This window comes from Callorhinchus milii, unplaced genomic scaffold (assembly GCF_018977255.1).
Source record: "Callorhinchus milii isolate IMCB2004 unplaced genomic scaffold, IMCB_Cmil_1.0 Scaffold4, whole genome shotgun sequence".
Lineage (NCBI taxonomy): Eukaryota > Metazoa > Chordata > Chondrichthyes > Chimaeriformes > Callorhinchidae > Callorhinchus > Callorhinchus milii.
This window is the reverse complement of record NW_024704745.1, coordinates 57,160,898-57,187,799: the sequence shown is the minus strand read 5'-3', so window position 1 is coordinate 57,187,799 and position 26,902 is coordinate 57,160,898. Positions and strand designations below refer to the sequence as shown.

General features: G+C 42.3%; 1 protein-coding gene across 1 annotated transcript; it reads left to right on the top strand.

Moving 5' to 3' along the window:
- The first annotated feature begins 37 nt into the window (after positions 1–37).
- Positions 38–22,280, top strand: LOC103185198 (coiled-coil domain-containing protein 81). The gene is made up of 15 exons (XM_007903591.2): positions 38–272; positions 461–522; positions 969–1,122; positions 5,160–5,416; positions 7,856–7,938; positions 9,843–10,003; positions 10,898–11,018; positions 15,087–15,213; positions 15,764–15,910; positions 17,344–17,451; positions 18,415–18,584; positions 19,182–19,260; positions 20,680–20,906; positions 21,303–21,428; positions 22,138–22,280. The coding sequence occupies exons 1-15, from the start codon at positions 194–196 to the stop codon at positions 22,256–22,258; spliced, it is 2,022 nt and encodes a 673-aa protein (XP_007901782.1). The 5' UTR covers positions 38–193; the 3' UTR covers positions 22,259–22,280.
- Positions 22,281–26,902: the final 4,622 nt, after the last annotated feature.

The window sequence follows — 26,902 nt, the reverse complement described above, 5'->3', positions numbered from 1 at the left end:
GGCTCAGTCCCCGCGGAGAAGGCGACGGGAGCGGCTTCATGTCGGAGCGGATCCCGGCAGCTGAGGTCCCCCCCTGACAGCAAAGAGAGGCCGCTCCCCCCACCACACGGCCCCACACGGCTGTTCACATCGCTCCTGTCACCCCACCTTTCTTTTTTTTTTCTTTTTCTTTTCATTTGCGAGCCCGGTCGCCATGCTGGAGACCATACAGTCCGCGGTCCTGGAAGTCGGTGAAAACTTGTTCCCAACTCTTCCCAAACTTTCAGCTGACGGTAGGGAGGCACTGCCCTGAGTTGTGATTTGTTTTTATCCCTCCACCGCAGTCAGTGTGTGCACACAGGAATATCTCACCCACACAGCCATAAAGTGATCGACGAAACCACAGCTGCTTCAAGTGTGTATTTATTGTACTTTTAATATTTACTTTTCCTGTTCTCTTCTCCCCCCCCTCCACCCCCAGATGTTGTGAATGTATGGGCAAATGTCGCAGGTTTTACGGATCGTCAGATGTCCCTCCAGAAGGTAAAGAGTTTACCATTTCCCAGAGATCACACACTCACTCAATGGACAAACCAGTCACAAAGTAAACAAAACGCCAGAATGGAATAAAATGCGTTTCTCCTGTTAGAAGTGACATGTTCAGAAGGAATCAAAAGCTTCAAAGTAGAAAAACATGATGTAACTAATACTGTCGATCGTTTTTTCTTCAGATGAAGAAATAGTACTTTGCTTGACTACCGTAAATATTTATGAATTCATAGCTTAAATGCACAGAACACATAAACACACTAGTATTTTATATTGTACTGTATAACAAATATTTAATCTGATAAGATTATACATAAAATATCCTTATACTAAATTTTTATTTATTTATGCGTTAAACATACAATAATGACCAACTATATTGTTAATAGTCAGGAACAGATAGCTAGTTTATTAGTTGAGTAAATTATTCTATTTTTCAGGGAGTTCATATACCAAACCTTGGGACTTTTACTTTCTCACAGCAAAAGTTGGATATGGGACACAAACAGATCCTAATGCAGAGGCCAGTATTTCTGATGTCTGAGAAAAATGTGCAGGACCATGGATTAACATACACAAAACAACATGTATCTGGTAACAAGGGATCTTATTACATCAATCAGATCCTTCAAGAAAATGTCTATTGCTCAAATATTTATGTGTAAAATAGTGACTAAGGAATACGACTTGAAACAGGTGGCAATGTTTTTGAAATGTCTTGCAGGACATTACACAAGTGGAGTGATCACAGAAATATATATGTCAATAGCCAGCGTTGCAAATTCAGTTTTTATTAAAAAGATCCAAGTGAAAACATTTTATTAATATGTGCGGATAATAGTACACAACGCTCAAATTTACTTTTGCAATGAGGTTTCCTTTAGCTGGATATTTTACTCTTCAAGGTGCTACCCTGCATGAAGGGCACTATAAAAATGCACGTTTTTGTTACTTCGTGAAACCGATTGAATTATTTGTGGTTATTACAGTTTTTATACACTGTATTGTGTATTATACAGAGTCATTTACCATATTATATTTTCATTTTTATACATGCACTAATTTCAGTGGGACCATCAGTTAACTTTGCAAAACTAAAATGAGTATTTGTTTGAGGTAGGGCAGCCAAATTGAATCGTGCCCCCACCCATGCACTTTCTGTAAAGATTGATGTAAAACCATCAGAAAAGGAATCTTGACCTAACCTGCTCCTCTCCCTAGCCCTTAGATAATGAGGCCATTTGTACCTGAGTATTACCTCATCAGTAATGCCACCCAGCTGAGATGAGGTAATTTAGCAAACAGCATGGATTAACCTGAAACGTTTCTGGATTGCATGTCTAGGGGCCTTACGATATGGTGCATTTATCATCATCATATCAGGGGGCAGAACAAATAGCATTTATAAGTAACCCATCATAACATCCACTATAAAATACAATATGTAATATGTGCTACAGTTTTCATTGTTAATGAGCAAGAGTAAATCTCACTGAGAAAATAATTATATTCATCTATTATTAGGCTAACAGCTGGTATTCACAATAGTTACCTACAAGTGGTTTGATTTGAATCAAAAAAAGCCAGGACATTAAAGAAATTCAGGGGATCCCCATTATACCCTCCCTCCTCCGCGGCTTGGGATAACACGCCTTTCTTCCAGTACTCAATATCCTGTTGACTTGCACTAAGCAGAAACGTGGTACACCTGGCTTTCATTACTTATGAGCCAGCTTTCTGCATTAAAAATATTTTACTTTTGGTTTGTCGAGTTGCTGCTGATATCACTTCTTCACATTGCATACTATTTTGTGGAGTTCTGCAGCTCAGTGGTTAGAGCACTCGCCTCACGAGCGAGAGACCTGGGTTTGATTCCCAGCAGGGCGAAATGTTGGGCAGGTTTCCTTACTCCACATGCTCTGTTTACCTAGCAGTAAATAGGAACTTGGTTGTTAGTCGATTGGCGGATCGCTTTTGCAGGGGTAATACTTCCTTCCAAAAAATAATAATAAATTGGTCACTCAATCTACAACTGTTTGTGGGACACTGCTATGCAGAATTGGCTGCTGCGTTTCGCCCACAAAATATACAGTCAATTCGCTTTACAGTATATTCTGTGAAGCGATTTGAAACCTCTCGAAGACGTGATAACTCACAATATCAAATGCAAGGATGATTATTATTATATGCAGGAAGAATCATAGCTGCCACTTTCTGCATGCTGCCCGTGCACTCTAATCAGAGGAAACGCTGCTGTCTGCATTTTACAAAGGAAGCCTGGCCAGCACGCCCCGCCCGGCCAGCCCGGCCAGCTCGCCCCGCCCGGCCTACACGCCTCGCCCGGCCAGCACGCCCCGCCCGGCCAGCCCGCCCCGCCCGGCCAGCCCGGCCAGCACGCCCAGCCCGGCCAGCTCGCCCTGCCCGGCCAGCAGGCCCCGCCCAGCCAGCCCGGCCAGCACGCCCCGCCTGGCCTGCACGCCCCGCCCGGCCAGCACGCCCCGCCCGGCCAGCACGCCCCGCCCGGCCTGCACGCCCCGCCCGGCCAGCACGCCCCGCCCGGCCAGCCCGGCCAGCAGGCCCCGTCCGGCCAGCAGGCCCCGCCCGGCCAGCAGGCCCCGCCCGGCCTGCAGGCCCCGCCCGGCCGGCAGGCCCCGCCCGGCCGGCAGGCCCCGCCCGGCCGGCAGGCCCCGCCCGGCCGGCAGGCCCCGGCCCGGCCGGCAGGCCCCGCCCGGCCGGCAGGCCCGGCCGGCAGGCCCCGCCCGGCCGGCAGGCCCGGCCGGCAGGCCCTGCCTGGCCGGCTCGCCCCGGCCGGCAGGCCCCGCCCGGCCGGCAGGCCCCGCCCGGCCGGCAGGCCCCGCCCGGCCGGCGGGCTCTGCCCGCCCGGCAGGCCCCGCCCGGCCGACAGGCCCCGCCCGGCCGGCAGGCCCCGCCCGGCCGGCAGGCCCCGCCCGGCCGGCAGGCCTCGCCCGGCCGGCAGGCCCCGCCCGGCCGGCAGGCCCCGCCCGGCCGGCAGGCCCCGCCCGGCCAGCACGCCTCGCCCGGCCAGCACGCCCCGCCCGGCCAGCTAGCTCTGCCTGGCAAGCACGCCCCGCCTGGCCAGCACGCACGCACTGCCTGGCTAGCATGCCCTACCTGGCCAGCACACCCTGCCTGGCCAGCACGCCCCGCCAGGCCACCACGCCCCGCCTGTCCAGCACGCCCCGCCTGTCAAGCATGCCCCGCATAGCCAGCAAGCCCCGCCCGGCCAGCTCGCCCCGCCCGGCCAGCACGCCCCGCCCGGCCAGCACGTCCCGCCCGGCCAGCACGCCCCGCCCGGCCAGCTCGCCCCGCCTGGCCAGCACGCCCCGCCTGGCCAGCACGCCCCGCCTGGCCAGCATGCTTAACATGGCCAGCACGCACCGCATGGCCACCACACCCTGCCTGGCCAACACGCCCTGCCTGGCCAGCACGTCGAGCATAGCCAGCATGCCCCACACACCAGCACGTCCCACCTGGCCAGCACACCCTGCCTGCCAGCACGCCCCACATGGCCAGCACGCCTCGCCTGGACAGCACGTCCCATATGGCCAGCACGCCCCACATGGCCAACACGCCCCACATGGCCAACATGCCCCGCATGGCCAGCACACCCCACATGGCCAGCATGCCCCACAGGGCCAGCACCCCCTGCATGGACAGCATGCCCCGCCTGGCCAGCATGCCCCCGCCTGCCCAGCAGGCCTCGCATAGCCAGCACGCCCCACATAGCCAGCACACCACACATGGCCAGCACGCCCCGCCTGCCAGCACGCCCTGCCTGGCCAGCACGCCCCACATGGCCAGCATGCCCCACAGGGCCAGCACCCCCTGCCTGGCCAGCACGCCCTGCCTCGGCAGCACTCCCCACATGGCCAGCACGCCCTGCATGGCCAGCACCCCCTGCATGGCCAGCATGCCCCGCCTGGCCAGCATGCCCCCGCCTGCCCAGCAGGCCTCGCATAGCCAGCACGCCCCACATAGCCAGCACGCCCCGCCTGGCCAGCACGCCCTACATGGCCAGCACGCCCCACATGGCCAGCACGCCCCGCCTGGCCAGCACGCCCCGCCTGGCCAGCACGCCCTGCATGACAACCACGCTCCACATGGCCAGCACGCCCCACATGGCCAGCACGCCCTGCCTGGCCAGCACGCCCCACATGGCCAGCACGCCCCACATGGCCAGCACGCCCCAAATGGCCAGCACGCCCTGCCTGGCCAGCACGTCCCATCTGACCAGCATTCCCCACCTGGCCAGCATGCCCCACATGGCCAGCACGCCCCACATGGCCAGCACGCCCTGCCTGGCCAGCACGTCCCACCTGGCCAGCACGCCCCACCTGGCCAGCATGCCCCACATGGCCAGCATGCCCCACATGGTCAGTAAGCCCTACCTTGTCAGCACGCCCCAAATGGCCAGCACGCATGCCTTGTCAGCACGCCCCGCCTGGCCAGCATGCCCAGCATGCCGAATGTGACCTGGAAGTTGTGATTTCCTTGCAGTGTGGCCTTTGAGCTATTGGACCCAGAAGACCACATTATACCAAAGTCCCTTACATATTATTTATGATTTCTTGTTTGCTAATTTTCATCATGTTTTCTCTTTTTTAATCTAGATGACATACCTATTGTTCCACTGAATTTTACTGCTATATCTCTGGAGAGCCCTTTTGATCGAGATACGGTTGAAGGGTGTGTTAAAGAGACCCTGCAAATCATGTACCGTTACATCTCATTGAAACGCAATGTGGAATTCATATTCAAGGATATTGGTGTGCTAACTATACGTAATAACAAGGTCAAAATGAAATTTTACAAAGACTTTCTTAATGCCATGGATGGGAGTGGGTACTTAGTGAAAGCTCTTTCAAATGTAAGTACAACTAACAGCTGCTGTATGCAATTGGCTGCCACATTTCGCCCACGAAATATACAGTCAATTTACTTTACAGTATATTCTGTGAGACGCTTTCAGACGTCTCAAAGACGGGATAAGGTGTTATATCAAATGTAAGGATTATTATTATTATGTTGGTTTGAACTTCAGTTGGGGTTGAACAAGAATCATTGAAATTTACAGGACATTGGCTCTCAGAACAAGGTGTTTATTGAATCCCACTACCCTGCCATATCACGATACCCTTCGTACCATTTTCATTCACATACCTGTCTACTTCACTCAATGCTCTCTACTTCTACCATCTTATTTAGCATTTTATGTCCTAACAACTATCTGTGTGAAAAAAATCTCCTAAACTCTCCTTGTAACAATCATACCTGTCGTCTAGTTACTGAATCTACCACTAGTATATTGTCTAAGTTTCAGACCACTTCCTGTGATTTTTTAATGTTTTCCTTCCCTCGTCTCATAAGAAAAGCAACTCAAATAAGGCAGACTATACATAAATGCTACAGTTCAGCCCCATTATAACACACTCCATCATAGTTCAAATATAACATGGTTACACTGTGGATCCCTTCAATAAATATCTCTGGATTTCCAAATAATTCCTGTTTACTGCAGCCTTCTCATAAAAAGTCAGCTTCTGGTCATTTAGGTTGCATCCCATATCACATCCTGCTTTCCTGTGTGTGCAAAGCAGGAAGTTGATGTTGGAAGTGTTTAATGATTTGGAATGCGTCATTTTAACTTCCTAAAAAGATTAACTTCTGGTTCCTCATGGTCATTGTGAATGCACAGAAACCAGGATAACATTGGCAGTGGAAGTCGGCCATTTTTTCTTTTAGCACGAGAATTGGCTAGCCCACAAGAAATTAATCAGCTGGCTCATGTGTATATGTACAGCAAAACCCATTTCCACACTTCACTATATCAGGTTGGGATTGTAGTCATAGTAGGCGGTAAACTACAGTATTATTTCCAGGTCAGCTCCAAGGAGATCCCATTTGTATCCTGCTCCAAGGATAATCATTAATAGTCATTAATCTGACACTTTGAATTGCTACTGAGCGTGAAAGGCACTATATAAATGCAAGTTGTTGTAATCTGGTGGTGAGTTGGGTTTGGGGAAAGCTTTCCTTTTCTAAGTTTTCACAAACCTTGAAGCATCAAAACGATTATCTGAAACAAAACGCAAAATACTGCAGATGCTGGAAATCTGAAACAAAAACAGAAGCTGCTGGGAACACTCAGCAGGTCAGGCAGCATCTATGGAGAAAGGAAAGTGAGTCAATGTTTCGGATCATGGACATGAAGCGTTGACTCACTTTCCTTTCTCTATAGATGCTGCCTGACCTGCTGAGTGTTCTCAGCAACTTCTGTTTTTGAAAAAGATTATCTAACCTATACCAGTGTGGTCATTAATCATACTCGGGTTTCTTGGGCTCTCAGGTCCATGCTATTCGCATTGTTTTTACAGGCTAAGTCTCCAATGAGCTCTACATGTATATTCTGAATACAATACAATTTACATTTATATAGCCCTTTTCATGTTGGGAGGACACGTGAAATCATCCTTCCGGCATCCCTTCGACTCGCCCCTTCCCTCACCTCCTTCAAGCACTATCTGAAGACTTTACTCTTTGATGTTACTTTCAGTCATCTTCCACCCCGTAATCCTGCCCCCTTTGCTCCCACCCCTCTGTAATCTAACCTCAATACGGTGTAAACCCTTGATTGTCCAGCTTCTTGGGATGGCCTCCTAGTGTGTGAAGGACGTTATATAAATGCAATTTGTTGCTTTTTGTTGCATGACACAGTTGTGGAAACCCGAGCTGGGGTGGGAGCTGATGGGGATGGGCAGAAAAAAGATGACTGAAAGCTTTAGAGAGAGTCAGAGGGACTCCAGGATGGATGTCTCATGAAATTTTCATTGTTTCCTGACTTCCACCAGAATCTCTATGTAATGCATCTGTAATCTATATTTATGCTTGAGACTTGGCTTCAATTTACTGCCTTTCAAGCATATACCAGATGGTGGCTCTGGTGTCATTTGAATGGTGGTGTCTAGATACTGTAAAGAAGCCTGAATGGGATTATTGCTAGTGGCTTAATTATGTGTTCCCACCTAAATTACACAAGAACTATACTTTTATTATATTGATTTCTTTGGGCCTTTGTTTGTGGCAATTGATCAATTATTTTTGGCCTGGCATCGAATTGCCTATAAAACTTCCTATTCCAGATTTTCCCAAGTTGAAATAATTTTTAAAAAAGTATTGCATTTGTTCTGTTCAGAAATGAATCAATGAATGAAACAATTCACATATTGCTTGTCAGTTGTATAAAAATGAGTTTGTATCTATTTCTTGATTCCTAACTAATGAGTATTGGTGTTGTCTCTCTCAATAGCGACCCGTGACAGAAGACTCTGTAATATCAATGAAAGATTCGAGTGAATTTCGTGCTACACCCAACACTGTTGTATTTCCCTGGTAAGAGCTAAAATGAGCTAATTTCAATCTAAAATAAGCACTAATCTAATAGTAGTTATTTCTACATGAGCGCTAATCTAAAAATAAATTATCACAAGTGTGAAGATGTGAAAGATACTAGCAGTTTATATCTGTAAAGCATGTGATGTTTAGAAATAGAGTTTTGATTAAAATTGTACATTAGTGTGTTGTATATATGAATCTTACGGAGGTAAATAACACTGCAATAATTTATATGGAAATTGTTGTTTGAATTTCATTGTTTGAAAACTGGCATTAAAATTGAAGTGTTCTTAAAGATGTTCATTTTTCATGCATGCTAAATAATGCTAGTGTCAAACCCAGCTGAAAAATCCTGGAAAATCTTATAATAACGGGAGGATCATTTTTGGGTGGTGAAAACTGGCTTATCTGATCTTATTCAAGGGATTCTTGCATAACCGAATCTGATACGATGACAGATATCTATCTATTTGCTTAGAAACATCAACTAGGCCCATGGAAATCTTCAGGCCCAATTGAATTCAGTTGCCATTTACGATTATGGAAAGCTGTCTCTCTGGGTGCACTCATGAAATATTGTCCTTACTCAGATTTCGGATTGTAATAGGCTAGTTAGCATTCAGTAACTCAGATGAGTTAGATGGAAGCCAAAAGAGAAGGGGGGATTTGAAAGAAATCCAAGGGTATTTGTTGATTCTTTGCTCACCATGTAAAAACAGTGTGAGGAAGCAATAAACAGGGAAAACAGAATGCTGGTCTCTATTGCCAAACCATTTGAATCCAATCCTCCAGACATTATGCACAAGCTGAACAGTGCTCCGGTCAGACCACATCTTGTGCAGTGTACAGTTCTGGTCACTCCTTATGGTCAATATGACGAGGCTGTCTGGGCCTTAGAGCTAGTGCAGAGAGCAATGGCAATGATCCCCAGTGTTTCTGGAATCAATTCCGAGCATTAAACAAGCTAGAACTCTTCAATTTTCAAAAGAGACATCTTATAGGAGACCTTATAGAGGTATAAAATATTATAAATGGGATTGGAAAAGTAAATGGGACAATGATTTTAGATGTGGCATAGAAGCAGAACAATGTTGAGGTACAGGTTTAGGGTTGCAAAGGGCAATCTCATAACAGACACCAGGAAGTATTGCTTTATTCAAAAGATAATTCATTGGAACAATTTATCAGGAAGGGTGGTTGAGGCCAAGACATTAGACTGATTTAAAAGTCAGTTTGATGCTACAATTGCAGGACTGTAGGATTCTGGAGGGATGAGACCTAACTCCAAACTAATTTTGTGAGTTAGTCCAGTATCTCCTACCTCAGACTGAGTTAATCCACTACCCTCTGCCTCGGACTGTTAGTCCAATATCAACTACTTCAAACTGAGTTAGTTATGTACTCTCTGAATAAGCTCATAATGTTAAAATACATGATGGATACTACCGTAGTGCAGTCGTGTTCACCACTTGTATAGTTAAATTAGTGGATAAATTGACATGGTGATGCACTGATGGGCAATGAATGTTGTGGCTGGAGACCTGATGCAGATCTTTCTGCCTTAGTACCTTATCAGAATAGTTTTGTGATTTATACCCATAGCCATTAGGAACTGGGTCGAGACTCCATAAAATCATTTGCTATCTAAACCTTGCGATCAGGAGAGAAATCAGACTTCTAGCTCTTTAGTTTGGGATACATTTTAGCCTAGAGATGAAACTCAGAGATGAAAGGACGATGGTAATCCTCTGTGACAACCAACAGTGAACTTATTTTGTACTGAAACATTAAATATATATAATGTATTTATCAGGCTTCCCTAATAGTAAGTGTAGGTTGGGTGTTTTCCTTCAACTCTTTATGTAGATTTACTTATGTTCATAATTTTTGCTTGGCTGCAGCATTCAGTCCAATGAAGTAAATGATCAAAAATTATCGATGGAAACAATTAATGAGGAAGATAGAGAAAACAATGAGGGTATGTACAAAGCACAACACAATGAGACAACCAGAGAAAATGAACAAACCGAGAAATTAAAAGAAGAGAAAAATAAAGAAACAGGTATGATGGGCAATAATAATACCACAACTGATGATAACAATGTTATTTGATTAGGAATAAAATATAGAGTAATCAGAAGCCACCTTTTTTTTTACATTCTGTACCTCCCCAAATTTTATAATACAGCAGTCTTCGACCGTTATCAAACGATAAAGCAAACTTCTATATAGAAATTAATTGTTCACTATTGTCTTGATTCAAAGATAATTCTCAAATTAATTCTTTTTATCTAGCTATGTGTTCTAAATTTACATTTGACGAATTGTTATTATTGTCTTCTACTGCTGTGCTTGCTGGTATCCTATCGACTTACACTGACTGGAAGCTTAGCTTCCTTTGTTAAAAACATGGTTATCAGGTTGTGGCTGACATCAATTCCTCCACATTGTACCCATGCACACTGACTTAAGTTTACAAAGAAAGTGACATCAGTGGAGATTCTGGTTCAACACAGAGGAAGTGATATCAGAGTGACCTGACAACTCATAAGTTACCAATTTCTTTGGGCTTCACTTATTTTGTGACCAATAAGTGAATGGACCCAAAATATAGTGTTGTAACAAGCCCAGTTTCCTTTCACAATTTACACAATCCGAGGAAGGCCTATCCAGGAACCTCCAAATTAAAATCCGATTATGAATGAAATATTGTTTGAAAACTGTTTTGTCAGCCAGTGAAATCTTGTATTGACATTTGACCTCCTCATAATTAAAAGAAGCAGGTAAAAGGGACAAATCTGATCAAAGAAAATTAAACCAACAGAACAAAGAATCTCATTGACAGCCTAGGTATATGACTTTGACCAATAGATATCGTAACAGTGGGATTGTAAGTTACACTTTCTCTTCAGTCTATGAAGACAAATTGGTAATGTTGACTCTGTTTTTATGTTAGCAGAAGCCTCCCATGCCAAGCAAACACCACTTAGAAAATCCATGACTCCTGCTATAGCCTCTGCTATAAGTCTGACAGAGGAGTTTGAGAAGTCTGATGACCCTAAAGCACCATCAGAAAGGTAACAGACATGCAGATGTGTTTAGATGCACATATTCCATGATGAAATTAATTCACTGATTATTCAGAATGAAACAAGTTTCTCCTGCTGTCCTGGCCAACAATCTCCCAGATAAAATTCGTAATTCCTTTCATGGCTGTTTGTGGGTTATTGCTGTGACAAATTGGCTTCTGTGATTGTTGAATAAAATACTCTTACTACACTTTTTTGAAGTTTTGTGAAGCACTTGATATATTTGATGTTTTAGATGCTCTATCAAATGCAAGGTTTATTATTATTTTAATCATACTTGTTCATTTTGGTTGAGATATATATATATAAATGTATATATATAATTCCTGGGTGGGATGAAATCTTAGGGGGATTTGTTTTCCTTTTAGCTCATCTATTTCTTGCAGCAGCTTCTTCTTCACCTGCAAAAACGTTTATTTGCACTATTGATGTGGACAGGAAGATGGTTACATAAATCACCTTGTTTTAAGTTATAATAATAATCTATGCATTGGTATAGCTCCTGTAACATCAAAATAGCTCAAAGTGTTTAATAGAAAATTGCTGTAAAATGTGGGATAATCAATTAATGCTTATACCTTTTTTAAAAAAAGTCCAAGAATGCAGAATGTGAAAATTAAAATTAGGTATGGATGAAAATTTCTATTGGAATAACCCAAATCTTGCTGAAATGAGAGAAATATCATATAATCACAGAGGAAATGCTGGATTAGTATTTTGACATTTTTTTGTTTTGGTTATAGACATAGCAGAAGATTTAAATTGCTTTACTTTTCTTTTAAAGACGTCAGTCTTTTCAGGGTAAATATTTTATGTGGTTTATTAATTCTTTATCAAGACTGGGGTAATAAGAACTAATGACGCTAAATGTTTCAAGCGCTTTCCAGTCCTGAGCTTTGTTCAACAGTAACTATGGTCTCAGAAAGGAAAACAAATAAGTTCTGAAACAAAACACTTTGATGTTGTAATAGAGACAGTGTTAAATGGTGGTATTACAATGGGATGGGTAAGTGAAACTCAAAGCAGTGTGCCTATCACAGAAACCTAGAACACAAGTGGCACCAGTAGAATCTACCTGCATTGCTGTCTTTTGGGGTCTTGAGATCAGTGGAATTATGTACAGGTAAGTTTTCAGATGTTACAGTATATTGATATAAAAATATCCAGGATTGTGATGAGAAAAATTGGTCCAACCAGAATATTTAATCAGCTGTAGGATCCACTCTGAGGACTGTTGAATAGGGTCTGTCAGAACAAACAATGGTTTGTGCCACCAAATATTGCTGCTGTGATAGCAGGTGTTTGAGAATAGGAATACTATTCAGAATTGAAGACTATTTTTCCTTTTGTGAAATCAAGAAAATTAATTCAAGTTGAATTTAAGTGAAATCATCCTTTAGGTTGGCTATTCAAGAAGTAAATTTAGATATTTGATTTAACATTTTCCAGAACGATCTGTGGCAACAAAGTTTATCTCATTCAACAGCAGCAAATTATTGTATAGAGAGTGCTGATGCAAGTGGGATGGTATTAAACAATGTGTATTACTCTTGTTAACAGGGCTGCATTAGCCATCAGTCAGTGGTACTGTGCTCCACATTTGAATAGTCCATTGCCAACAGCATTTCATTCTGGGGATATAGTATTTGCCATCCCACCACAGGAAAAAGGTCTGACTGAAAAGAGCAACAACTCTCTGAATATCAAATGTGTGTGTTGCTGATACATGAGGAGTGAGTGATGCAAGAGTTATTGATTATTCTAATTACATTTGTACTGTCTGTGAAAAAAATGTTGGATTGAGGAAGTGAGTTATTCATTGTTAGATACATTAGCTCTAGGCCCTCTTGCAAAGTTCCTTTCCTTCAGTAAAGTTAGGATCATCTCTTTACTTTAAATTCATCTCATCTTCAGGTGCTCACTTGCTCTATCCACCTACTCCTCCAGCTCATTCCCCTCGTTTGAGCACCTTATCCTCTACCATCCCTCCAATTTTTCCTTCAAAATTCTCCTGATTTATCATCCCCCCAAACCCTCTCCCACCTTCATCTCTGACATCTCTGCCCTCCTAGCTTCCCTCTGCTTCTGTTCTGAATGTCTCCTTATCTGAATACCATTTCATCTTATCCTAGGTGACTTCAACCTGCACTTCACCCCTTCTTGCTCTATCTCCACCGACTTCTCCTCTCTCCCTTCCTCTCATAACCTTTCCCTCCACATCCACTCTACCACCCACATTTCAGATCTCCATTTCATCTCCCTAAACACGTCAATCCCTCTCCCCACCACCACCCAACCCACCTCCATCTCCTACCACCCCTGGAAAAGAATCTCCCCATACTCCTTCTTCGCTGCCCTGGAGTTGTCTGAACTCCTACCCCTCTGGCCTACCTCCCACACCAATGTATCCTCCTCGATCACTCTCCTCCATATCTCCCTCTGCATCATTCTCGATGCCCTTGCCCTCCTCACCTCCCAAACCACCTCCTACTAATGCAACTCACCCTGGTAACCAGCCACCTCCGCTCACTCAGATCCTATCTCTCACACCGCCCAAACCCTCTCCCATTTGTCTCCACGAATGACTCCAGGCCCCGCACTGCCTTGTGTGTTGTTCCTTAGGGCTCTGTCCTCTCCTCTTCAACCTGTATGTGCTACCTCTTGGTGACATAATCCGCAGGCATGGGGTCAACTTCCACATGACACCCAACTCTATCTCTCTGTCTCCACCCTCGACCCCAGGTCCTGAGAGACTGCCTGTCAGACATCAAGTTCTGGATGAGAGCTAACTTTCTACAGTTGAATGTCAGCAAGACTGAGGTGCTCATAATTGGCTCAGCCAGTGCTTCCACACCTAAGGCAGTGGCAGCATCAGTACCCACGGCTGCACATTCCACTTCACCAAGCCAGTCAGAAACCTAAGTATCTTGTTCGACGCTCAACTGTTCTTTCTCCCCCACACCATGCCATGACCTACTCTACATTGCCCCACCTTCGCAACATTGTCCGACTCCGCCAATGCCTCGCTCCTCAGGTAGACGAAGCCTTCATACGTGCCTTCATTACAACTAGGCTCCACTATGCCAACGCCCTGCTTGCTAGCCTTCCCAACTCTTTCCTGCACCAGCTGCAGATCATCCAGAGCTCTGTAGTTCGTGTCCTCTCCCGCACCAGGCTCCGTAACCCCTTCACATCCACCCTCACCTGGCTCCACTGGCTCCCCATCCCTCAGAGGATGGAGTTTAAAATTCTAGTCTTTATCTTCAAGGCCCTCCATGCCCTTGCCTCCTCCTACCTCTCGGACCTGTTGGCCCCTTATCAACCTGTCCGCTCCCTCCACTCAGCAGGCTCCAGCCTGCTCCATGTCCTCTGCCCGGTCTCCCCCACCATCGGTGGTCGGGCCTTCAGCCTCTCTGCCCCCACCTTCTGGAACTCCATCCCACATTCCCTTCACCTCGCTCCCTCCCTTGCGTCCTTCAAGGCACGCCTCAAGACCCTCCTCTTCAACCATGTTTTTGGCCACCCTCTCTGCCCTCCTCCTCCCTGATCCGAACCTTTCCTGCTCGGGTCCAAATCCCTGACTTTGGTGCCTTGGGACATCCTCCTGACGGAACAGCTGCTTTATAAATGTAATTTTGCATTGTATTGTATCATTTATGGAACTGAAATTGATTCACTGAAGTACAAGAGCAAGTGTCCCACAGAATCAAAACTTCAGCTACAATTAGCCCCCAAAAAATGGCATAGCTGCTGTAGGCCCTAAAATATCTTCAGGTATGGTTATTCAGGTACACTGCTGCAAATTACTACTTAATCTGCAACCAATACAATCTGTATTAAAGAGGTCTTCAGGAGGCATTCCTATTAAATAGGAGACAGTTATTTTGTTAGCCATAAAATAAAACTGCTAAGGTAAAGGTAATAAATTGCCCTGTCAATATTTTTTTCCCTTTGTAGGATCATCATTTGAGTGAGTAGGTTTGAAATATTGTAAAATCTTTGTTTCACATGTTCAAATAAAGTGAATGTAGTTGACTTGTTTTGATGCATCTTCAGGTTACCACCTCAAAGCCATCTTTCATCTCCTCAGTGTGGCATTCAGCACACAAACTCATCTTCTTCGAAGCTCAAAACACCAACAACACCAGCCAATAGCTGCCCTGATCACTGCAGGGCTGGACAGGTACTGTAGTGTGGACTATCTTCCTTGGGGAGGGGGCATAATTGGGGTCTCCTTGGAGCTGATCTGGCTCCAAGGTGACATGTTTGTCAACAGAATGTCGGAATCGAGGCAGCCCTCTGTGGCGGTCTTAGTAGCCCGGTTCCTGAGCCAGGTGGGTCCAAGGCACTCCAGGGCAATGCTGATGACAGTACAGGCAGGACTCAGAAGGCCAGGCCAGTACTGAGGGCAGGAATTCTCCCACTCAGCTCCCTTTAACCATGCAAACCAGGTAGGTTGGTATTAGCTGGACAAGCAGCAGGAAAGCTTGCCAATCAGTACTCTCAATGGCAAGCTATCCAGTTTTTCCTGGTTAAACTCCAATAGTACCCCAACATACCCTCTGGGGTCCCCAAGCCTTGTCTCTTGCCAACATGCACCGAATACTCTCAAGTGACGGCAGTTAGGTGAAGGAATCTTTTGGGTGAGTTGGATGGATTGGTTGGATCATATGTCCACCTGAGACTTAAACAAAAGTGATAGTAACTTTATTATCTGCTCTGTGATCATGCAGGAGTTATGCTATCTTTGTATGCAACGAGCTCTGAGAAATGTTCCTGTTGATATGTCAGAGGAGAAAAGAAGAAGACAGGAGGAAGAGGAGCAAATTCTGCAACAATATCAACAAATGAAAGACCAGGATGCTCTCTTCAAGCATCAGGTATGTAACAGAAGTGAGCAATGGATAAATGCAACTTTATGCAGCCTGCATTTGGGAGCCATTTATTTGTTTGATTAGCAACCATCGATTATATAAATAATAATAATCCTTGCTTTTGGATACAACTTTTTTCATATTTACAGATCCTCTCAATGTGCTTCACAGAATTTACTGTAAAATGTGGTGACTGTGTATTTATAGGAGAACCACCAATAGAATGGAACCTTGTATAATGAATGCTGCAAGAGTTTCTGTATACAGAATAACTAGAGCGTTAATGTCCTTTTTAGAAGGTAGCATTCCTATTGTCATAGAGCAACCATAATTATTGTAATGAAAATGGGAGTTAGGCTGGTTCTGCCAGGGAACTGTAGAAGGCACAAGGCAGATTTACAACCATGGTGTTTCCCTATTGATTTAACATTTGGCCACAATTTCTGGGTGAATCACATAGTGAAGGAAGGCATTTCCCTATAGATTTAGAAAGAAAGTAAGAGTGAGTCAACCCAGACCACTCAGGTGCTATTCAATGCTATGGGAACGCTGGATTGATGGAGATGGCATCCTTCGGATAAGACGTTAAACTGACGTCCCATCTGCCTGTTCCAATAAAATCCCATGCCACTATTTGAAAAAAATGAAATTTCTTCTGATGTCCTAAGTCAACAATCACCCACAAATTAGTCACTCACTTCATGGTTGATGATGGGATATTTCTATGGGCAGATTGGCCGCCTCTTTCTTCTACACAATACAGTCACTACACAATAAATCCTGTGAAGCACTTTGAGATGTCCTCCAGACAAGATATGATGCTGTGCTCCAGTCAAATGAAAGGATTATTATTTTATGAAAACCTGCAATTTAATGTCATTAGTGAACTTGACTTCAAGCTCAGGTTGGAAGGGGAAATATAGTGAGGTGGCTGCCACAACAATATTTCGTGGAGTCCTGTAGCTCAGTGGTTAGAGCACTCGCTTTGCAAGCGAGAGACCTGAGTTCAATTCCAGGCAGAGCGAAACCTTGGGCAAGTTTCCTTACTCCACACAGAGCCTAATAATAATCCCTCCAAAACCAAAAACAATAATAAATTGGTCATTTTCAATCTACGACTGTTTGTGGGACATTGCTGTGCGCAATTGGCTGCCGGTTCGCCCATAAATATACAGTCAATTCACTTTACAGTGTCTTCTGTGAAGCGCTTTGGGACGTCCTCCCGACGTGAAAAGCGCTATATCAAATGCAAGGATTATTATTATTATTAAATACGACAGATATTAGCATTACAGTTTAAGTATATATGACCATAAATTTAAAATTGGTTAAATGGGTTTGATTTGCACTCAGCACACAAATAACAATGTGTATCGCAAACATTTATCAGGAGGTTTTTTTTAAAAATATATTTAATTGTGCTTTGTTTTACCTGTCAGTGTGAAATGTTGGCCAGCAGAGAATACAACCAAAAGATTTCAGCATTCAACATGGGAGTCGCTGAAGCCATAAAGAGACAAAAGAATTCAAAATGCAAAGAATATCATGTAAATAATCTATCTTTACTTCTAGAGTATCAGTCATTGAAATGCAAATATATTTTAAGACAAAGTGACGTTTGGAACAAAGACCAGAAAGAATTTGGGGCCTTAAGTTTGGTCAGTTCCCCAGGGTATGCTGATGATAGACCAGCCAGCCTGGCTCATTGGCAGGACTTGGAGAAGCAGTTTGGATTCTTCCTACTCAGCTCCTGCAGGCCAAAGCCCTAAAGAGTAGCAGGATGGTCCTAGATGGACAAGCAGCGGGAAGCTTGCCAGACATTGCTTTCATTGGGAACCCACATGGTTTTAGCTTGTTAAACTCCTGCAATACCACAACGTACACTCTGGGAATTTCCAAGCCTTTGTCTCTTGCCAACCTTCCAGAATTAGGTAAGCATTTCTTTGACATCTGTGGGATTATAGTTATGACCTCCGTAAAGTAGATAAACAGAGTGCAACAATTTAAAGTTGGTATAAGATTTGCGTTTATGCTACTGATACTTTGGGCTTTTAACTATCAGGGTTTAAAACTATTTTCACTGGTGACCGAAAATACAGCGATTTAAACCTCTGAGGCCTTTTTAATGGTGATGAAGTTGTAAATTTTGTATTTGTCAAGGTTCACAAAATTGAGATTAGGATATGAGAAGTGTTCCTTTGAAAGTGTTACTGGTGCTTTGTGGCTTAAACTGCATTTTCAGCAACCTCCAAACTGAAAATGGCTCTGAAAATGTTTTATTTTCAGAAAACCCCGCAGCAGATCAATCTTTGTTATGTTTTTATCAAGTGAGAAAAAGGATGTCGAGACTGAGTTGTCTTGTTATCAGCCAGGGACTTACATCTGAGAATTGGCAAGCAGTTGGAGTGGTTATTTAAATTAGGTTGCAGAGATAGAATGCAAGCAACATTAAGAAATAAAACATTTTTACCTGTATTCCATGAACATATTGTTCCTTTGTTTACTTTTAGAAAGGATATATTTTCCAAAAGAGGCCTTTTACCCCACCAATTTTACTAGGGCAAGAAAAGTATTCACAGTGTCTGAAGAAACAATTGGAAGACAAGAACGAAAGCGACAACAAGAAGAAGCAGGATGAGGAGTTCCTGGATCGCCTTGAGCAAGTTCAGCTTGCTGAGGAGTATGTTCACTAAGTGCTTCTACCCTTTGGAAATTAATTGTTTCAGCGGATGGTACCTCAGGGCTTCTCCAATAGTTATAGTGTATGGCAATCCAATGTGCCCTTCAATTTCTTTACACTCCATTAAAATTCAGCAGTCTGCATATACCAGCCCACAAAAAACCTACAGCACCAACTCCATCAAAGATATCGCTTGGAAAGGAGGTGCCATTTGAGAAACCCTGTTAAGTAAATTACTTAGTGTCATTCTTGTGCCCCTTCTACCAGCTTTGACTTGAAAGCAGCTACAGTGGTAGCCTTGAAGCACGTAGCACAAAACATGGGTGAAAAATAAACATTAAAAAGTCAGTGAAATTGTGCCACATTAGGGTTAGGGTTATATCACTGCTCTCATATTACTAATTATGTAGTGTTGTCTCACAATACTTGCTGCCACTGCAGATTGGTTTTCACACTAAATACAACTGTTGTATTTTGTTGTAACATATCTTTCTGCTACATTTCTATAAATTTTAGTTCATGTGACGATCTCATGCACATACTCTATCCTATTTTCCAAAGGTAAACAAACCTTATTATACAAATTTTATTCTACAGTCTTGCTGCCCAGAGAGAACAGTATTTGAAGGAAAAGCAAGAACAAGCAGACATCTATAAGAGAGCACTGGATGCTCAGGTAAATTAATAAGAAATTGGATATTTAGGCATTATTATTTGTTGAGCACAGTATGCAACCTGGGGTATAACAACTGTTTTGTACTGTTGGCCTAGACCAGGGTGGGAGAACCTTTTGGCTGTCCAGAGCTGAACGCCGAATTTGAGAAATGTCCATTGGTCGCTTAAGCAATGTTTTTGTGTTTCCTTCCAGCAACATAACCAATCAGAATCAGATAGAAATCCTATGTTTCGAATTGTGTAACTATTATTTAGTTTCACTATATTTTACTTCAATGCAAACTTTAAATAGGTAATGTACAAAATTTAAAACAATACTACACTTTTATCAATAAATACATATGTTGCAAGAATTATCATTAAATCCCGAGTAAACAATGAAAGTGAAAGAAATAATTAATTGAATTAAAATGCACATAATTTAATAACCCTGACAATGAACAAAATAATGAAAACACTGGGAAAACGTTTCTCTTGAACCAGAGCTTCAATGCCCTCTATTTTTCACATCTACCTTACAAACTCTTGACTAGCAAGCACCTTGGGATATCCTCCCGATGTGAAAGGCGCTCTATAAATTTGTTGTTGTTTCTTACTGAGAATCATAGTTCTGTACTTTTAGAATCGCAAATATGCAATTACACCTTTTTAAAATACTCCTGCTACATCTCTCTTCACATCACTCACCGTGCTGCTTTTCACAAGATTGTACAAGGCACGAGGCAGTGCAGAGAGTGACTGGAAGAGAGGCGCAGTCGGGAGGTAAAACAGTGAAGTTGCATATGACCTGTGCATCATTGGGATGGACCACCCTCGCCTAGACTATGACTCAAGTTCTGACCAGTGTGCTTTTGACCGAGAAGTGGACGACTGCACACTGAACAACAACAACAGCTTGCATTTATATAGCGCCCCTCATGCAGGGTAGGGTCCCAGATGTTTGACAGTGGCAGAGCATGACGCCAAGCCGGGGGGTGGGGGAAGGTGACCATAAGCACAACCGAAGCAAACTGATGACTATATTGGTAAGTGTAGCAACTGATTGATATTACTTGTAGTGAAGTAAATAGAATGATCCAAAATAAATTGGTCATTCACTACCTGGCTATTTTGGGGACATTTCTGTGCATAAGTGGCTGCCCCATTACCTCCAAATACATAATCATTACACTTATCAATAATTACCCTAAAGCATTTTTGAGACACTTCAACCTTAAAGGTCTGCATCAAATGCAACGATTATTTTTTATTATTATATTATTCCTTTACCTATAAAAGTATTCAATTTCTATATAGATCTGTTAAACTGACTATTTTTACTTAAAGCCTGTCACCTTGTAAATCGTTAAATATTTGTCAACAGTTAATATAACAACTGAAGAATTACACAAACATAAAATCTTTGCCTCTTGTGATCTAGGTTAAAAATAAAGCATTTCAGTTGCCAGCCTATGAACCCGACTCTGCTGAGCCAATCTTTGGTCAGAATGAAATGACATATGAGAAAGAGTTAGAAAAAAGACAACAAGCTCATGAGCTCTATAAACAACAGCTGGGGGCAGTGGTTGAACGTAAGAGGAACGCCATCCTGAATCAGATGTATGAGCAGAAGAAGGAGTTAGAAATGCTGGACAGAAATAAGAAAGAGTGAGTCGGGATTTAATCCTCTGATATTGATCTTTTGCTATTTTGGATTGCCTTAGATAAGTCTGTTCATGTACCAGTTGAAAGACAATGAGTGAATTTAAGCAACAAATTTGGAAACTATTGTGTTTTGCCACCTGGCATTTTGTCACCTACTAGTTGTGGCAGCTAATGCCTTGCTCTTTACTGCATGTGAATCAGCCACCCACAACTCTGCTTTTTGATTCCATTGCAAACGCATTGCAGTAAGTTATTGTAAAATATATTACTTATCTCCTGTTGGGATTTCAGTAATATATTATCTATGTAAGATTAGGATTGTGTTAGACTGAAAATGTCAAATATGAGCTAAAGGAATTCTTCAAGAATTTTACTAACCATTTTTCAATAATTCTGCAGCCTGATTGCTGAACATAGAAGACAGTATGCAAATCTGTGCAGAATGCACAAGGCTTTAGAGGAAGCATGGAGCGACAGTGCAAACCTGAAGCGACTGAAAGATTATGAAGAGACTCAATACACAAAGTAAGATGAATGTGCAAATATTACTGTTTTAATGAATATGACTCTTATCCCCCACTCAATAGTAACAGTATTGTGGCTTTCACTTTAAAACAGTATTCAAAGCCTTTAGGATGCATCTGCTTTACTTAGGAGTTGTGAAGCTTTCATGTTGAAGGACCAACATGCATAACCGAGGAACACTCAGTCTCTCAAAATGTTGTTCTTTTTTTGCAGATTCTGAGTAAGTTTCTTATGCCTTTGTCCAATTATTAAAAATACCATGAACTTGAGCAGAATCATGGAAATTGTAATATGGCAGGCTATTTGGTCCATTGAGCCTATGATAGTCCTCTATTGGTGGACACATATCACAATTCCCTGCTCTTTCCCTTGTAACCTTTATATTTATCCTCTTCAAATTTATATAAAATTTTCTTTTAACTGTTGTTATGGCCCTGTCAAATAGTAATTTGTGGCAAAGTACTCATGTTCTAATAACTTGTGTATAAACATTTTTATTTTAACCTCCCCTTAAAGCTTCCAGTGAAACTTTTATATTAATGGCTATTTGCAATTTAACAAAGAATGGAAATGAGATTAAATTTTGTTTGGTTCACATAGTGACATTCTGGTATATAAAAAAATTAGAACACAGATTATTTTAAAAGTATAGCAGTCATTTGTTAAGCAAACACCAATTAACAATTTCACATCTACATTACTTTCTCAGGGCTGGAGGTCTTTTCCTACTTGATCAATGTAATAAATACCGACGTTGCTATCAGTGTCAACGGCGTACATCAGGCTGTGAAGAGACAAACGTTTGGAATAATTCACGTTTCATTGATTAACCCTCTCTGCTTGAATGCCAACAGTGATAAATAAATAAATTGAAGTTCTTATGTTTCTTAGGAGTGAAATTAATAATGTGCTAATAATGGTTCTATACCATTCTCTACTTTTACTGTAGAATGATTTGTAATGATTATATTATGTAAGGGAACGAACATATGTTGTACTGTTTGCCTCATCAAGTAGTTTTGCACCCATTCACCCTTTTATAATAAATCTATATTCCAACATAGAACATTTTTGCAGTGATTTGTAGGCTTATGTATATTGAACTTATATTGGGATTCTGAGCTGATAATTATGGAAAAACTAAGATTTGGTTACTGTGAAGGTTCAAGAGTTGATTTCTGTGGTGGTCTTACTCATTGAGATGAATTTTCTACCTTAAAATCTGCTAGTTGGCAGAATCTCCTCCAGTGGTCTATGAATCACCCATTTTCCTCTACTATATCCTGCCATTTGCTACAATGGCATTGATAGTGTTGGTTGCTGTTGTGTTCTGAATGGGGGTGCAGTGGGATCTATGGCCAAGAGCTGCTGATGCTCAACATCATTTCCCACTCTAGCTGCTGCTCAGGTTCAGTGGTGATCAGAACTGAAAACAGAAAAACATAGGGACATCTGGAAAACCATCTTCAGCATTTCAAAGACAGGTTTTTGTTTTATGATGTCTATCTAAAGTCTAATTTAATGAGAAAAATAGATTGCTCTTATCCTATAAATTCATAAAATGTTGGCCCATTGTGGAAGGGATTAGTTGACTTATTCATTTTGGAATGAACAATAAAGTCATCCTCCGCACTATAGTCTGTGCCACCCATAATTCTGCCTTTCCCACTCTCTCCAGGCTCTGCTTAGATTTTCTTCAGCATTATCAGGAATTTTAGGTTGGAAAGGTGGGGGCATCTTCTGTTTTCCTGCTGTTATTTTATGTCAGTTTATGGGGGGAAAACAATAACTTTATTAAAGTTTAATGTTGTAACATTTCACAACACTTCATTCATTCAACTCTGAACAACTCATGTTTCACAGATTTTCCAAAGTACGGAAAAAACAACGAGCAAACTGGGTAGCCATGCCTATTGCTTAGATTCCATTCCCAATTCTTGCATACTTAAAAACATAGCTAACTAAAAGTATCTATTGTCAGATTCCATCTGTACCCCTTTCCTCTATGTGGTCTGGTCACTTCATGGGGAACTACCCAACAATTGTGGCTTTAAAAAATGATGTATGTATGAATGTTGAGCATGACACAAAAGTAAATGGCAGAACAAAGCCACAAGCATGGGGCTGTGAGCTTTAAATGCAATTTGTCCAAGTATATATGTAAACAGCTAATGTTTTATATTTGTCGGATAAATTTGTCCCTGAGTATTTCAAAGCACGTCACCTCTAATTGAGGCAAAGTTGGCGTACTCTAGCAAAAGCTGTGAAGGGACTCAAAAGTGCACTTAAAATTATCCACGACCAGTCATTTGGTTTGGAAGAGCCATGCTAGGCTCATCAAAATCTATTAACTTTAATGGTTTAAAGTTGAGATGGGCAGTTACATTATTCAATTCTTTTCAGGTCACTCCTACCAAATGAAAATTGCTTCATTAGATCCTTACGATAGAGAGCATGCAATTACCCAGGGTAATATGACATGCTTCAGCAACAAGACAAATAGTCAGTCTGTGCAAGTTAGATGTATGCCTGGCGGGTCTAGCACTGCATTCCACATGATGGCCACAGTCAATTTTGTATGACGTCTAGGCTAATCTAATGAGAAAAATACAATGCTATGATCATACAAATATATTGAATGCTGGCCAACTGTGAAAAAGATGAGTTGACTACCCTACTGTAACAGGAATGTAATACACTGGCCTCCAATCTGATGTCCTCTGGCAGTAGTTGGTCTAATACATGGCACATGGTGTCAATGCTATAAGGAGGAGGTGGAGTAATACTGTAATCCACTTATAACGTAAACTTTTGAAAGAACATCCTCTTAAACTTATATAACCTGTTCTGAAGTACATATTAAAACATTATATTCTTCACCCATTATTTTACTGTAAAATGGAGCTAAGAAGCCGCTTGTCTAACATGCAAAGGCTTGAAATGTACAATGAAAAGAGCTGCTTGAGATGTTTCCTAACAGAAAATGTGTTGCTTGCAAATACATTGTCCTAGGACTATGCACTAGGACTATTGAAATATTGCTTCACTTCCATTTTCAAGAATAAACTACTGCTAAATAATAATAATTAATATAATAATAATTGTTGCATTTGGTATAGCACCTTATTCATCACCAAGATGTTTTTAAGCATTCTGTAGACTTCATGGTTAAATATAGTGACTGGGTATTTGTAGGCGATTGTCTAAGAATGTCATTGCCATTTTCATAAACATAACATTTAGTTGTGTCATTCCTCTGTAGAAATATGGTAGAAATAAAGTTTTAGTGTTTTCTTTCAGTTTTCACTGAGTTATGGATTTGTTTGCAATGCTTCAATAGAGATCCTACTAATAAAATTAAAATATGGTTGTCAATGTATGAAGCTACTGTGGTTATTCAATGCATTATGCTTTATAGATTTATATTCTAAAACCTGTATACTATAATAATAATCCTTGCATTTGATATAATTTGATTGTTGAGATGCCTTAAAGTGCTTCACAGAATATACTGTAAAGTGAATTGACTGTATTTTGTGGGTGAAATGTAGGCTGTAGGGCATAGGGATGTTAAGAGTGTTTAAAGCAGAGTGAGATAGGGTGGTTATACTAGACTGTTAGAATTGGTTCAGTGTTTACTTTTAGCACAGCTGCAAAGTCTGTCGCATAACTGCCGTTTTGGATGGCCAGACCTGATTTAGAAAAGGCAGCTGCAGTATAAATGCAAGCAAAACAAAGTGAATTTTGAACAACACTTTCCATTTCCATTTTTGTGATAGTGCCTTTCACAAAGTTTATAGTGCTTCACACACCTGACTGGGATCCCAAACTGAGTGTGGAGGGTAACTTTTGATTCCAAGGTGAGCTGGAAACAAAAAGTGGCTAAAAACACAATCAAAGAGCTAGATCTTAGGAAAGATGCGGAGGATTGGAGGCAAGGCAGAGGAACTAAGCACTCCGAGATGCTACCATGTGAAGGGCACTTTATAAGTGAATGTTGTTGTTGTTGAACTCTAGGAAGGAGGTCCAGAGAGCAGGAGTAAATCTCTAGAAAGCTCACCCATTGATAGTGGAACAGATCAGGCGGGGGACCTGAAGCTAGTGTTTGACAGAAACATAGCTGTGTATTTAATAATATCAAAATCTAATGAGTATTCTACTTTAATGGAGCTTTATGTGAGTTTGTATGAGCAGAATCTGTGCATGCTGTGCGCAATTGGCTGCTGCATTTCACCCACAAATTATACAGTCAATTCACTTTACAGTATATTCTGTGAAGTGCTTTGAGACATCTGGAAGACTTGATATGGCGCTATGTCAAATGTAAGGATTATTATTAGTAGTAGTATTCCACTCTTTACCCTGGGTGACAATGAAGAGTCACAATATAACTTGTCAGCTAGATTGTACCACTTCGAAGTCAGCCAGAAGTGCCTCACTCCCAAGCATAATAGTCAAAAACTCCTTTCTCTTTATGAATAGTGCCTGTAACGTCCACCTTAACCAGCAAAATGGTGCTTCAGTTTAACATCTCCTCTGAAAGATGGCACTTTCAAGCAGTGTATTGGATAGCAGTGTAGTCTGTGAGTTCAAAGTCTCAATGTGGCGTTTGAACCCACTGCCTTCTGACTCAGTTATACAAACTGAGCCAGGCTGACACATCCTGTTCAAATAAATACATTGTTATACAACAACTTGCACTTACATAGCGCCCTCCACGCAGGGTAGCATCTCAGAGCGCTTAACAGTGGCAGAGCCTGACTCCAAGCTGAGGGTGTGGGGGATGGGGGGGGGGAGGTGGAAATTGCCGTAAAGCATGGCCAAAGAGGAAGGTTTTCAGATGAGACTTGAAAAAGGGGAGAGATTGATAGAGAGTGTTCCAGAGTTTCGGAGCATTATTGATGAAGTCCACACTTGAGAGTGCAGCAGATATTAACATTCCTGAGTGAGAATCATAGAATATTGCAGCACAGAAACAGGTATTGTACTGCTCAATTTGTGCTGATATTTTTCTCCAAGCTAATCTCATTCCCCTGCTTGATCCCCATAACCTTTAACATTCCTCTTCAAGCATTTGTCTACCTGTGGAGCATTTGTGGAGTCCTGTAGCTCAGTGGTTAGAGCACTCGCTTTGCAAGCGAGAGACCTGAGTTCAATTCCAGGCAGGGCGAAACCTTGGGCAAGTTTCCTTACTCCACACGTCCAATAATAATCCCTCCAAAAAAACAAAACAATAATAAATTGGTCATTTTCAATCCATGACTGTTTGTGGGACATTGCTGTGCGCAATTGGCTGCCGTGTTCGCCCACAAATATACAGTCAATTCACTTTACAGTGTGTTCTGTGAAGCGCTTTGGGACGTCCTCCCGACGTGAAAAGCGCTATATCAAATGCAAGGATTATTATTATTATTATTATTACCTTCCTTTTAAAAGACTTTGTGGATGCTGCTGTGGAAGCGAATTTCGCTTTT

Bases quoted from the DNA above. Each gene is read 5' to 3' on its own strand.
- LOC103185198 (XM_007903591.2), top strand. From the start codon at position 194: ATGCTGGAGACCATACAGTCCGCGGTCCTGGAAGTCGGTGAAAACTTG. The intron at 523-968 runs GTAAAGAGTTTA...TCTATTTTTCAG, and splicing joins GTCAGATGTCCCTCCAGAAG to GGAGTTCATATACCAAACCT. The intron at 11,019-15,086 runs GTAACAGACATG...ATGCATCTTCAG, and splicing joins CCTAAAGCACCATCAGAAAG to GTTACCACCTCAAAGCCATC.